Source organism: Eurosta solidaginis, chromosome 5, assembly GCF_040869045.1.
Source record: "Eurosta solidaginis isolate ZX-2024a chromosome 5, ASM4086904v1, whole genome shotgun sequence".
NCBI lineage: Eukaryota > Metazoa > Arthropoda > Insecta > Diptera > Tephritidae > Eurosta > Eurosta solidaginis.
The window spans coordinates 231,968,050-231,982,505 of NC_090323.1; the positions used below are offsets into that span (position 1 = coordinate 231,968,050).

General features: G+C 39.6%; 1 protein-coding gene, 1 long non-coding RNA gene and 1 pseudogene across 3 annotated transcripts in view; 2 read left to right on the plus strand and 1 right to left on the minus strand.

Moving 5' to 3' along the window:
• Positions 1-14,456, plus strand: part of SCOT (Succinyl-CoA:3-ketoacid CoA transferase) — a 28,275-nt gene that overhangs the window by 13,430 nt on the left and 389 nt on the right. The window contains exons 2-5 of the mRNA XM_067757129.1: positions 8,296-8,491; positions 11,437-11,610; positions 11,691-11,903; positions 13,680-14,431. Coding sequence (XP_067613230.1) covers positions 8,296-8,491; positions 11,437-11,610; positions 11,691-11,903; positions 13,680-14,431 — 1,335 coding nt within the window. The remainder of the gene's footprint in view (positions 1-8,295; positions 8,492-11,436; positions 11,611-11,690; positions 11,904-13,679; positions 14,432-14,456) is intronic.
• On the plus strand, positions 76-1,408 carry LOC137233770 (uncharacterized). Of its 2 annotated transcripts, none has more exons than XR_010947557.1 (3): positions 76-140; positions 194-387; positions 933-1,408. It is a non-coding gene; the product is annotated as an uncharacterized lncRNA (long non-coding RNA). The 2 variants fall into 2 exon arrangements; XR_010947558.1 differs by having other exon boundaries at positions 201-387.
• On the minus strand, positions 1,473-2,716 carry LOC137233771 (cell division cycle 5-like protein; annotated as a pseudogene).

A 14,456-nucleotide genomic window follows, 5' to 3' on the forward strand; every position in this document is an offset into this window, starting at 1 on the left:
AATCATATTCGCTTCGCCAAATCTGTCAAAATTTGTCGAATGCTTATTTTGTTCGCGCTTGAAAATAGAAAAGTACGCATTGGCATTTATTTGAATGTTTTCAATTGAAAAAAGTAAATAAATTGAATAAATAAATAAAAGTGAGTAATTCATTAAATTAAATTGAGTTATTTATGGGTTTGAATAAATGAAGTTTTCAGAATGAGAAGAACAACGCCGCAGCAATTCCAAAAGCTGGTCGAGCTGATGGAAAATAATCCAGACGTCGCCAGAGGCATGGGGAATTTTGGAGAGACCAGGAGGAGCATGGCAGAATTGTGGGACCATTTCGCCACGGATCTTAACTCCATAGGTCCTCCAATACGTAACGGGCGCGAGTGGAACAAGGTAAGAAGAATATACCTGCACGAATAATACAAAAGTATACATCGCAGAATCGTGGCATCGTAGCATCGTACGGTTACTGACTGGAGTTACTTTTGATACTTAAGGCTGTTTTACACGAGTCGAATTAGTGATGGTTTTTTTGACTCCCAACTCAATTCAAACATCATATACAAGTAGGCACTTTGTTTGAGAAAATTTACCAGGAAATCGACTCGAGTAAAGCAGCTTTACCTGCTAATGTATCTACTCGGGTATGTTACTGGCATTGTGAAGGGTGCAGAGATGGGCCCTAGGTTTGGTTAGATCCTAGCTCCGAGCCACCGCCTACTATTTTTCTGATAATACCCGATAAGATACTTGACCAGTTAGTTTCAAAAGTAACCGTACGATATCACGATGCAAGTTTCCAAAGTAACCGACAACGTGATAATTGTCAGAAGCTTTACTTAGTTATATACCCGAACCATCGTATCCGTGCAGGCCTCTAGTAGTAACTGAATTGTATTCTGCGTGTCAGTTCATACTTACCAATATATTTGTCCTAGGTTTGGTTAGATTATAAGTTGAAGCTTAAAAAAAAAGGTTTCTACAAACCGCAGCGAGACCGTAGCCACTGGAGGAGGACCGTACGCCCAGCGAAGTTTATCTGCGCTAGAGAGATCCGTGGATGAGCTACTGAACCTCCAAGAAGCCGCCAACCCGACAGGACAGTCTTTTGGAACCAATAATCCGGGTGATAACGGGCGTGGAAGCAATATTCCGGGTAATAACGGAAAAAAGATCAACGTTATAAAACATTTTTAACTTTATTTATTACTATTTAATAAACTTGTTTTTTACATTTCTGTTTGTGCACAAATAAATAATAAAAACAGATGACAGAAACGTCAAATTCGGATGAACTAATTAAATTTGTTTGAATGGCAATGACACATTGCAGTCGAATAAGTTCATTCGCCACTCACAATGCAAATTTGATGTGAATTCGCCAATCTGTTCGACTCGCCAAATATATTCGCTTCGCAAGTGACAATATGCGTATTAATGCGCGCAGAAAAAAAAAAACAAAACTTATGAATGTATACTCACCTAAATGGTGTGGGAATAACAGTGTTAGGTGTAGCAATTGATTGCACCTTAGGTAACACTCCTGAAAAATCTGATTCATGTAATGACGTGTTAACGCCACCCTTCAACGGTGTTTCCACATGTGTAAGCGCCATCATATTCTGTGCTTCCTGCATTATGCGATCGGTGAAAGTGTACGTGGAGTTGCTGCAACTTGTGGCGTAATAGAGTAATCGGCTAACAGCGCGTCTGTTGTTTCAACACCACTTTCCCCTGCCACTTCTTTAGCTATTTCACTAGCACGTCCCAATTTGACCACTTGCTGCAACTCGCGATCGGATATTTGTGGTTGCGGTAACACCAGTTTGGAGCGCTTTCTATCGGGTTCTAAATTTTGCAACATAGCTAGGGGCACATCATTTTCTTTACGTTGCTTGAGCTTTTGTTTATCTTTCTTGCGTTCGCGTTCTTCTTTCTCTGAACGCAGTTCACCATCCAGGTCCTGTTGGCGCATTTTATTAAAGTCTGGTTCTAGTTTTTCACCATTTTCTTCTGAGGTGTCATAGAAACCAATAGCGTGTCGCTTTTCAAATGGTATCTCTGCATTGTAGTCGATGCCTTTAACACGTCTACGATTACCACTACCAATACCGGCAGCACGCAATTCTCTACGCTTTTGCAGTGCGGCCAATCGACGTGCTTCTTCCAATTGTTTTTCGCGTGCTTTACGCTTTGCTTTTTTGCCCTGTGTATTGGCAAGACGAGCACGTGCCTCAGACAGCATTTCCAGTTCTATTTACATTTATATATTTTAAATTACAGCGAAAAAAAAACAAAATTTTAATTTTCATACCATCTTCATTCATATCTTTGGGATCGGGACGTGCAGGCTTCGTCTCGGGATAGGCATCAATTTCTCCTGGTTTCAGCTTACGATAATCGGCGCAATTGTACGCCATTTGGTTGGCATTAATTTGGCCAAATGCAAAAGCTTTTCGTCCTCCTCCCGTGACCATTCTGTCTTCTTTATGCTAAGATCAGCCATTCGTACCAGCGTGCCTCACATTGCTTGGCAGATTTGCGGTGCAGCAGTGATGCAATACGTGACCACTGGTTTTTGTCATATTTCATTACAGCTGCTTTGAGGATTTCATCCTGAAAGTTATCAATTTAGTTAATACACGGCCAAGAGTAACCACTCGCGTCAAATGCTTACCTCAGTGTTTCTCCACACACCACATTTTATCATAATTCGCGGCATGGTGCTATATAATTTTGAATTCTTTCGATGCGCACAAAAATCAAATCAAAAATTTTTGTCGAAATAAACAGCAAAAATCATTGTATATTAAAGACTTTGGGAAAATTTTAGAATAACACCCCCCGAGTTCGGGGTAAAACTTGGTATCAATTGAAAGAGGGAGTTCTCCCGATCACAAATATATATATTTTAAAGTGCACAAACTTATAATTTAAAAAGTTATTTGTTGTTAAAGTTTGCAAAGTTAGCAAGTTTCTATAGCACTTTAAATTACAATTTAGATATCTTTCAAAACCTTAATCCACATACATACATATCTATATAAATTGGCAACGATAAATTTAAATTGCATTTTTGTATATTTCACATTTCATTTTTGCATTGTTTTTAGATATTATAAATGTTTTATTAAATCAATCGCGCTGCATGCGCGCACATGCACATATATATATATATATTTTATTGATGACATTACAAAGCTGTGCTGCCACGCAAAAATGACACATTTTGCTATCCCTATGAAAATAATAGGTGCGAGACAGCACGATACATTGTGGGAAAGCAAAATTTGTCAGCATGCTATTTCATTTGGAGAATTTTTCATTCCAAATCGTTACCCCTGTCAAAAATTCGTGTGGCTGTGTGCGTTTTTGGTAACACGATTTTTGCAGGGTTGTATCATTGCGCTATGTGACCAGATGAGCTACAAATAAGAGCAATGCTTAGACTATCTTCTAAGAGTACTCTTTTGAATTTAGCGACAATAAATCATATGGCGGGGATTTACGCAAGATGTACGATTTTTTAGGGGCTTGTGATCAATGAAAGAGCTAATATGTATGAAAATATATTTAAGTATATTTAAGAGATTCGTCTAATTATCATTAAATATGCATATACATATGTACATAAACTTATATATATGTTTGTATATTTGTGATTTTATTTATTTCATTGCATGGTCGATGGGATTGTCAAAAGGAGATGGCAAACTCAAATGAAACAAACACATTGGCTACATTTTCTTACACATACAAAAACTGCTAAGTTTTAAGTTTCCATTCCATACCATTCGCACCAACCCCAATCCACAGATTTTGACAATTTGAACAGACATATTTTGTTATAGTACAGATGAGCCAACCATATAGTTGAACCATGTTATCTGCCGTGCTTCTACATTGAGATCACGGTTGCCATACCATGTCTTCATTTGGGACTTAAATTCACCGAAAAAAGGACCAAATCTCAAAAAAATGACCAAATTTTTGTTTTATTTTATTGAGATACAAGCAATTCACAAAAGTTTCATAGTCGTTGTTAAATATAAAATTTCAGTATGTTTCCATGGTTTCCTATACAAAATTTTAATAAACTTAGCGAATAGGAGACTTAACTCAAACTGCACAAACAAAAACACTACTTTCAGGTATTATATTTTCAAATTTCTAGGATAGGTCTATGCCTTCACTAACTATACGTTTTGAATGTCGTTTTGCTGACAAAGCTCTTAGTTCCAGCATTATGTTGTTAATTGGAAAGAAATAAAATGTATAGCGCAGTTAGGTTTTAGTAAGACAAGGCTCAAAAATTTGCGTTTTGGTGTAGCCGAACTATGAGCAAACTCAGTAAATCATAAATGATACTTACTTTTTCCCCTGAACGTTGAAATTTCATAACAAAGCCTAGATTTAGTAAGTGTGATTTTTGAAAAACTCACATTTACTGAATCTAGCCCCAGGATTCAGATTAAAAATAAAACGTCTTAAGAGTTTCAACTGTGCAATAACGGAACCTGATTACATTTAAGTAGGTACTAGAAATTAGTTAACAGCGTTGTTATTGAAGTTTATGGGGTTCTGTACCTACGAGAATAAAACACAAAACACTTCTTTCGAAATCAAATCTTTTTTACATTTGCTCCAAATTCTGAATATAAAAATAAATTTGTTCAATCGCGATTCGCTATTAATTTATAAAGTTACCGCTTTCAAGAAGTATTCCTGCCTTACTTACACATAAAATAATTCTTATGCCAAGCTACTTAGTTTTGAAGTATTCGGCGTGCCCTAACACCACAATACTCCTGGAACACAACAATGCTCCTGCAATTTTTACATAGGATCTCTTTGTAAAAAATTTTGAAACTGTTACTAAACATAAAGCCAATTAGTTTCATTATTTTTTCTTAGTTTTCAATTCAAATATAAACTCGACGGGCATCGTAATGGCTCCATCAGTGGAAAGCCCTGCCAAATTTTCTTAGAGGCACATATGCTTTTGAGAAAATTTTTCTTAGCTCAACTAGTGAAAAAAATCTATCAGAAACAAATTTTGATAAGTCCGTGTAATGTGTTTGCATTAGATCCATCAGTTTTCTTATTAATGCCTCGCCTAAAATATCTCCTATGAAATGTCATTGGTCTGCTACATTTTATTGACTGAGCAATTTTTTGGTAAGAATTCCATATACATATGTAAGTAAATTAAAAATTATATGTGTGCCAATCGTTGTGGGCAGAGTTGTGAATTTTAACCTCAGTGAAAAAGGAAGAAAAGTACCAAAATCGTGGTTACTGCCAAACGGACCAAAAGTGGCAACCGTGATTGGGATACCTCCATTACATATTTAAATTATCAGACGTTATCAGTTTGAAATTTACCTTAAGTGGATTATTAAGATAATTATCTGTTTTAACGATCAGAATAGACACGAATTCAATTTCCGGTGTTTTTGGGTGAATTTTGCTGAAATGTACCGTTATCCGCCTTAAGCTTAATATTTTTATACGCAGATGAGCCATGAACATAAAATATATTGTGACATATTTATAGTCGAAAAAAGCCTGCCGCGATATACTTCTGAGGAAGCTAGGGTCAATTTTCTCTTGCAATAAGAGACGAGTCAGAACGGCATATGCAAGGCAGATTAACTTTCGTCGAGAGATTTTTATGGCAGAAATATATTCTTAGTGTTTGTCAAAACATTGCCGAGAGGCGACCTCGCTTATGAAACGGCTTTCTAAATTAATTTCTGCTGTTTTTCACGGGAATTGAACCCAGGACTTTCGGTGTGGTAGGCGAGCACGCTCACTCTTCACCACGGCGGCTGCCTTGTGTAACTTAAGTGTTAACGGTCTACCGTCAAAAAAGCTGGAACTATATAGAAGTCCTTACTTATTCTTGACTTTGGTTAGGTTAAGTTGAGCTGGCCGGTCCGTGAGGACCTTACATGGACGGAATTAGTCAACAGTGCTACCAGAAGTTTTAAAAGCAAGGTTGTAAGACCTGCTCATGATCTTCGACACTTTGCAGCCCCGCGCTTGGTTCCACGCCTACTCTGCTTGGTCGATCATATGCAAATCTCGCCTTCTTTAAATCTTGCCCTACCTGATTGGGACGTCTATGGTACAAACTTCGAGGGGTGCGCTAGCTCATCCGCTTTTTCATTTACATCCCCATTTATTTCATTCGCCTAAACGTACACTGTAACGGCATTAACGAATGGATATAAATATATATACATGTAGTTTCAGAACTCAATTATGGCTCTACCTGACAGTCAAGACTCAGTAAAGGTCTCCTCTTTCCTCCAAGTACGGATGCCCGGAGTAATTGCACAAGTGCGCTTAAAATGACCTAGACATCGAAGCCCTTGTGCTCTTTTTCGTTGCACTTTATACATATCTGGGTAAAGCTCATACAACTCATCATTAAACCACCAGTGTATGTATCTGGACATGATGGGAGACTTATAAAGCATGACTTATGTTGGGCGATAGAGGACTTTTTCCTTTAATTGTCCACTATGTTCGAAGTACCACTTTTTGGCAAGAGAGACTCTCCGCTGAATTTCCATGCTGACATTGTTTGCACTGTCGGTGCAGTGGTTGTCAATACACGAATGCGCCTATTTTTTCTTTGATGCCAGCAGTACCTTTCGTCTATGGTTGGTAGAGAGTCTGTGGGAGCTGCTGTGATAAGATTTATTCGCGGTAATGAGTGAGGTTTGCGAGGGGACCTTCTTTGTGAATTGAGCATCAGGGAGGAGAAGTCACAGTTAAGGTTTACAAGTATGTAATGTTAGTTTCGCTCTCTTTCTATTCACGGCATGTTACACTTAGCGAAGTGTCAAAACAACTAGAGTTGCTGCATTGTGACCGACGAGGAGCACTTCAATCAACAGATCACATCATCTCATACATTCCTGTAAATTCTTCCTAAGGAAGAAGGGGATTATGAATAACTTAAGTAAGCTCTGTACGGCGATTATTTGCCCAGGTCCTGAAACCTTCAGTCCTTCGGTTTTCGATTTTAGGGTAGTATTTTCGGTCGTAGTTCCTATCAGCCAGCATCGGAAGCTTCTCACACTCACGCTCTCGCCCTGTCTTTTCATTCTTCTAAAAATGCGCTTCTCATCACTCTTCGCCTCATTATATGGCTCACATGTACCTCGCATTGCTGCGCTCGTACGCAGCCTTGCCCTGTAGGCAACATTCTTCGTTTCCAAAGTTCTGCTCCAGTTTTATGAGGAGTCAGAAGCCTGCTAAAGAAACACAACCCCTTGAATCATTTGGGTATTTCAGTCGCCTCTTAGGCCAGGTTTACCTTGTTGTTGTTGTTGTTGTAGCGATACGGTTGCTCCCCGAAGGCTTTGGGGAGTGTTATCGATGTGATGGTCCTTTGCCGGATAAAGATCCGGTACGCTCCGGTACCACAGCACCATTAAGGTGCTAGCCCGACCATCTCGGGAACGATTTATGTGGCCACATTAAACCTTCAGGCCATTCCCCCCTCCCCACCCCCAAGTTCCATGAGGAGCTTGTGGTCGCCAGAGCATCGTCTGTTAGTGAAACAGGATTCGCCGCGGATAGGTGAGGTTGACAATTGGGTTCGGAGAAGCTATATATTGCGCTGGCGATCTGAAGGGTTGCGTTACACAACCTCTTGAATCTGGTATTTTAGTCGCCTCTTACGACAGGCATATCTACCGCGGGTATATTCTAAGCCACCTAACCCGCTGGAGTCGATCGAGTAGCTTCGCGATAGCATACTCTCCTCTCTGCAATGAGGCATGTGTGTATTTGGGCTGCCGCAAGGTAATGGTTCTAGCCTATATTTGCGGACATTTAGAACACTGGTGTTATACCTGCTGTCTAGTGCATCGTGATATGGTTCGTGCTTCAAGATCAGGAGCCGCCTAAGTAGGTTGGTACTACAGATTGCCATATTTTACAATCAACATCAACCCCTTGGGAGTTGCTGTACATTGGAGGCTGCATTTTTTTACATTGGGACCAACGTCCCATTTCCTGCCCACCCTGGCATTGATGTACTAAAGCATGATTTTAATGACATGCCTGGGCATTTATCGTATGTCTTTTCTGGTTTCTCATAGAAAAAGTCCTTATGTCAGAAAAAGGTGGCTTCATTTGTTACGATTTTTCATTTTGCTGATGTTTTCATTTCATGCCGAACCGCGAGTACATTCCAAGGACCTTAACTCCCTGGGTTTTTATTTGCACGCTCCTAAATTTTACAAAACTTTTAACAAGTATTAATTTCGATTATTTTTATAGCTCTTTGCTTGCTACTCCACCAGCGTAAAGCCTAAAGGGAAAATATACGAAAATGCAGCTGCAGCTGTTTCAGATATACCCGATGGTTCAAAAATTTTATTTGGAGGATTTGGTGTTTGCGGTATACCAGAAAAATTAATTGATGCACTTCGGGAAAAGGGTGTTAAGAATTTGACTGCAGTCTCAAACAATGGAGGTTGGTAACATAAATATACATACATACATGAATACATACTACATACCATCTGCTGAGAGGAATATCACCCTAACGCCTTATTTTAGCAAATTTTTGAATAATGCCCTCACAGCTAAAAGTTTCAGCTTGAATCTGAAATTTTTTGTACTACGCATATACATATTTAACTGAACTAAATTTTGTTTAAAATTTAGATGATATCGGTCTTCGTGAAAATCAGTACACAGAATTAGTCTCAAATTCAAAGCAGCCATATCTACACTTGCAATTAAAACAAGTAAGGAAGGCTAAGTTTGGGTGTAACCGAACATTACATACTCAGCTGAGAGCTTTGGAGACAAATGTTGGAGTTGAGCGTTGACTTAATTTAGTTATATACTGTAAAGATATTAAATTTTTGTTTAAATTCGACCTTTGATTTTTTTTTTAAAGTGGGCGTGTTCATCCTCCCATTGCTAATTTTTATTTAGTACACATATAGTAATAGAAGTAACGTTCCTACCAAATTTCATTATGATATCTTCAACGGCTTCCAAATTACAGCTTGCAAAACTTTTAAATTACCTTCTTTTAAAAGGGGGCGGTGCTACGCCCATTGTCCAAAATTTGACTAATTTTCTATTCTGCGTCATAAGGTCAACCCACCTACCAAGTTTCATCGCTTTATCCGTCTTTCGTAATGAATTATCGCACTTTTTCGGTTTTTCGAAATTTTCGATATCTAAAAAGTGGGCGTGGTTATAGTCAGATTTCGTCCATTTTATACAGCGATCTGAGATGAGTGCTCAAGAACTTACATACCATATTTCATTAAGATACCTCAAAATTTACTCAAGGTTTCGTGTTTACGGACGGACGGACGGGCAGACGGACGGACATTTTGATATACAGGAGTCTATCAGGCCTGTTCTGAATTCCGACTCAAAATGAAAAGTAAAACGACATTGATTTCGACTCGGTTTCTATTTGGTGTTCTCAATTCCGATTGTAAAAAATCGATTCGAAGTCGATTTCGAATCGTTTTCATTCCGATTCGGTAACCAGTTTAATCAGCTGTTTTTGTTTATGTGTTTTGGTTTAAGTATCATAAAATTTTATTTTAATTAAAAAATGCCTGCAGATATGGTTTTTGATGCGCAGACGCAAGAATACGTGCTATTGTGCGTGCGAATCGTAAAAATGCGCTGGATCGGAATTCAGAACAGGTCGACTTCATTTCGATCAGCATCGATTTGTTTGCCTAATAGATTTCTTGATAGAAGTTTTTAAAGAAAGATTTATTATGCCAATTTAACTCAAATTTAAACAAAAAATACACACAACTCTTCCAAATAAAATGAAGAATTAAAAAAAAATTATTTGAAAGACAAATATCGCAACATTTGTGTATAATCTGCCAATTAATTTTCATTCCGACTGCTCAGAGGCAATACTTTTCAAACCGATAATTTTTGGTCGGAATCGAAATTGAGAACACCAATCCATTTCGATTCCGAAAAAATTGATCGGAATCGGAATCCAGAACAGGCCTGTATATCTTCGATTAGTTTATGCCGTTACGGGTTACCGTACAAAATCAATATAATCTGTGAGCTCTGTTCAGCTGAGTATAAAAAGAAGAAGCATATCAAAACACTATGAATATATTTATGACTTGCAGCACTTTTCAGAAATGAATTTTCTGATTTTTATCTGTAAGTTTAAACTTCTGTTAAAACGAGAAGTGTATACAGGCCGTTTAAATGGTTATGGCCGTCCAACAAGGCGGGCAGTTCGCTTCTTCGCTCTGACAACTGGCGCCAATTGGTCACACCAAGGCAGTTTAAATCGCCCTCTTCCTATGCTTCTATAGGCGGATTCCGATAAAAATACATTCTTAGCCGGAGCGGTATCTTTCATTCGTCATTAAGTCTTCTTCGGTACTCGCCATCTCCAACGCGTAGAGGTCCACAAATCTTCCGAAGAACTTTTCACTCTAACACTCACAGAGCCGCTTAATCTGATGTTGTCATGGTCCAAACTTGTGCACCATATAGCAAGACGGGTACGATAAGTGACTTGTGGAGCATGATTTTTGTTTGCAGAGAGAGAGGACTTTACTTTTCTTACCTTATCTTAGCGGTCAAGAATTAAGGCTTCGTATAAGATTCTCTCTCCTTCTAGGGACTTTCCCAAAGGTGAGCTCACTCGTTTCTGCGCAGCGTAGGCAATTGAAAACTAATGTCCTCTCGAACAAAAATAATGGAAGAAAGACAAGTTCCCCGGGAAATTTATGGTCCTGTCCGTTACGTCGGTGGCAAGTATCTAAGGTAGTGTAGTGATGAGTTGTTTACGCAGATATGACAGTGACCTTCATACCGTACTTACCGAGCACTGAACTCTTGGAGCCCATGCGGCGCGGATGAGCTTGTAATACATTACCTGATCGTGTGTGATCTGCAATCTTTCCGCAGCATCTTCTTTGTGATTGTACTTCGCACTTCCAAAGCTAAAGAAATTGGGATTCATGAGGGTGCCAGCGCAATGTTTAGCTTCTTCAACCTAGTTTTTACGGATCCTATTACAAATATGAATGAATCATACACATACTTAGCAGGCGATCCCAAGTGCCTCACGGAAGGAGGGGTGGGATGATATAGAAGCATCAACATAAATAAATAAATGTAAGGCGCGATAGCCTCCGAAAAGATTTAAGGCTGAGCTTCCAGTTTGCATCGTGGTCCTTTAAATTTTTCCTACAACTCGACTTTTACTACATTCCAACACTAATCTCGACCTTTTCTAATCATGGTATATTAAGTTTATCGCTCAGACTTTTAGAATATGTGGACCTACCTATGTCAAAATTGTGAATTTTCGAAATGATCCATACTATGAGTTTCCTTAGTTAATGGCTTTATTCGGATAAAATATTGGCAACAAATATTACGTGTTTCTCTTTTAAGGTGTTGAAGACTGGGGTATTGGTTTGCTTATCAAACAAAAACAAATTAGCAAGATGATTTCTTCATATGTTGGCGAAAATAAGGAACTAGTCAGACAATATTTGGCTGGTGATTTAGCGATTGAGCTGACTCCTCAAGGCACTATTGCTGAGAAAATACGAGCTGGTGGCGCAGGTAAGCAGAGGCAAAAAATTAACATGCCTTGATTCTAATCTTACCGCTTTACGTAACTGTAATATGGGATCTTATTTTAGGAATACCGGCATTCTTCACACCTACCGGTTATGGTACATTGGTACAAGAAGGCGGAGCGCCCATAAAATACACCAAAGATGGGAAAGTAGAAATCTATAGCAAACCAAAGCCTGTACATACATTCAATGGGAAGGACTATGTTTTGGAAGAGTCTATTTTCGCTGAATATGCCGTTATAAAAGCTTACAAAGCGGACCCATACGGAAACTTGGGTAGGTATTATTAAATCGGCCGAGCTTCTTTTGCGATTTGCGTCGTGCCCCTTTTAATTTTTCCCTACAAACGGAACGCGACCTACATGTTTTACGCCGACGCCGAACGGCACCTGCAAGGCACATCAGTTTCCACTGAGAAGCTTTTCATGGCAGAAATACACTCGGATTGCTTGCCAAATTACTGCCGAAGGGCGATCCTTCTTAGAAAAACCTTCTTCTGATTGAAAGAATTTGTTTCTTAGCTTTTGATCTTGATTCTTCGGCGTGGTGGGCTGAGCATTTGGGTGATATGTTTCTATTTGGTTCGCTGGTTTTTCAGGCTTTTATTGTGCTACAACCTTTGCCAGTTTCCATTTTTCGGGGATCACAATTTCATACACATCCATATTGACACACATATTGAAATCATGTACCATAAACCCCTTCTCGTGTTGTGGCATCGGAATGGCTATTCCGTTCGGGCCCACTGTTCTGAAAGTTTTACATTCGTGATGCCTTCATGAACCTCTCTAGTGGCGACAGTGATGGGAGACTCATCGTGTTTGTGTGGAAAAGCGAATGGGCCTTTCTTCGAATCTGAGAAACTTAGGACTTTGCGGTCAATTTTAACTTACCAACACCGGTAGAGAGATAACGTTTCTTCATATGTTTCTCTCATTTCGCTCGCTTATGCTTATTGACCAGCCGTCTATTGCCCGTATTGAGGTCCTCAATTTGCAGGTCTTGCTATTTCACAAGATCTGTCACCCTTCGAAAAGCATATTCCCATTGACGGACATCAATTGATATAATGGCGGCAAAAGAACGCTCCGCATACGCTTTATAGTGGGCTTAATTCCATTTTTTTTTAAATAGAAGTGCAGATGTAATGAATTCGGCTGATCGTTTTTAGGAAATTAGTAAAGTTGGTCGGATACTAGAGTAAGGATCGGCTGTCATCGGCTGAATGCGAGACTGCTTCATTTCTCCTCTCGCGGTTCTCTATGAACGTTATAGCCAGCTTAAGTCTGCAAATTTGCCGTTTAGCTTTGCCTCTTGCAAGGCGGGTATAATGCAGTCTCATAAAACCGACTAGCTCTGTGACCTTTCCACTATTAGCATTGTAATTGAGTTAGTATTTTGAAGTACGACGGCAAAAAGTCGTCACGCGTAGGGTCAAGGACGGGTGAGCACTCGTTGATGGGACCGGGAGCCCAAATGCGATTGGTGAGCAGAAGACATAGAAGACATGACCTTCACTTAGAAGATACCAAAAACATTTACATATTATGTACTGGCTTACGAAACACACGGTGTAAGAAGCCAGGGGCTGCTGGTTGTCGGCATTGCACCTATATGGGTCACAGACATAGTAGGTGTTTAAGCAGACGTGTGAGCTGGCTGGGTGTCGGGTGGTGTTAAAGGGCGGACAGCTGGATGCCCTAGATGAGAGAAGCTAGGGATTGTATCTAGGCCAGAACATTCCTTTTGAGGATCGAGACACAAGAGCATGACCGTGCTAAATATATTCTTTTCCTGTATACGCAGAGAGATCAAGCTGCCCAAGGATGACAATTTGTGAGCGGGATGCAACAAATTAATGGGGTTACACTGAAATGTGAGTTCTTGCTCAGGAAAACGAGTCACTCGGATAAATGGAACCGGCTGCAGTTGGAAAGTTTAACCCGAATTAGCCAGTTAGTTTATCCCGATTTCGAGATTTCCGGGCCGTTTAGGCCTTACTTCATACTACTCACAGCCAGTCTTGTAAATATTTATATTTTTGTCTTTCAGTTTTCAATAAATCTGCGCGAAATTTCAATGCACCCATGAGCCGCGCAGCAAAAACAACTATCGTCGAAGTGGAGGATATCGTACCAATTGGCGCTTTGAAACCTGATGAAATTCATATACCTGGAATTTATGTGGACCGCATTGTGAAGGGCGTGAATTATCGTAAGCGAGTGGAGCGTGTAAGACTACGCGAAGACAACAAGAACGAGCCAAATCCCAGTCCAGCGCAAGTTTTGCGCGAGCGTATCGCGAAACGTGTAGCGTTAGAATTCCGTGATGGAATGTACGCCAATTTGGGCATCGGAATGCCAGTATTATCATCAAATTATATACCGAAGGGAATGAATGTAATGTTACAATCCGAAAATGGTTTATTGGGCTTAGGGCCATTCCCAACTAAAGAGCAAGTTGATCCCGATTTAATCAATGCCGGCAAAGAGAGTGTAACTATTGTGCCCGGAGCATCAGCGTTTGGTTCAGACGATAGTTTTGCAATGATCCGTGGTGGTCACGTTGATTTGACGATACTTGGCGCTATGGAAGTGTCGGCTACTGGTGATTTAGCCAATTGGATGATACCCGGAAAACTCGTTAAAGGTATGGGTGGTGCTATGGATTTGGTAGCAGCTCCTGGCACTAAAGTCATCATTACAATGGAACATAATGCACGGGATGGTTCGCCAAAGATTTTGAATAAATGCACTTTACCCTTAACAGGCCAAGCCGTTGTTGATATGATTATTTCGGAAAAGGTTTGTTACATGAAATTCATGCAAA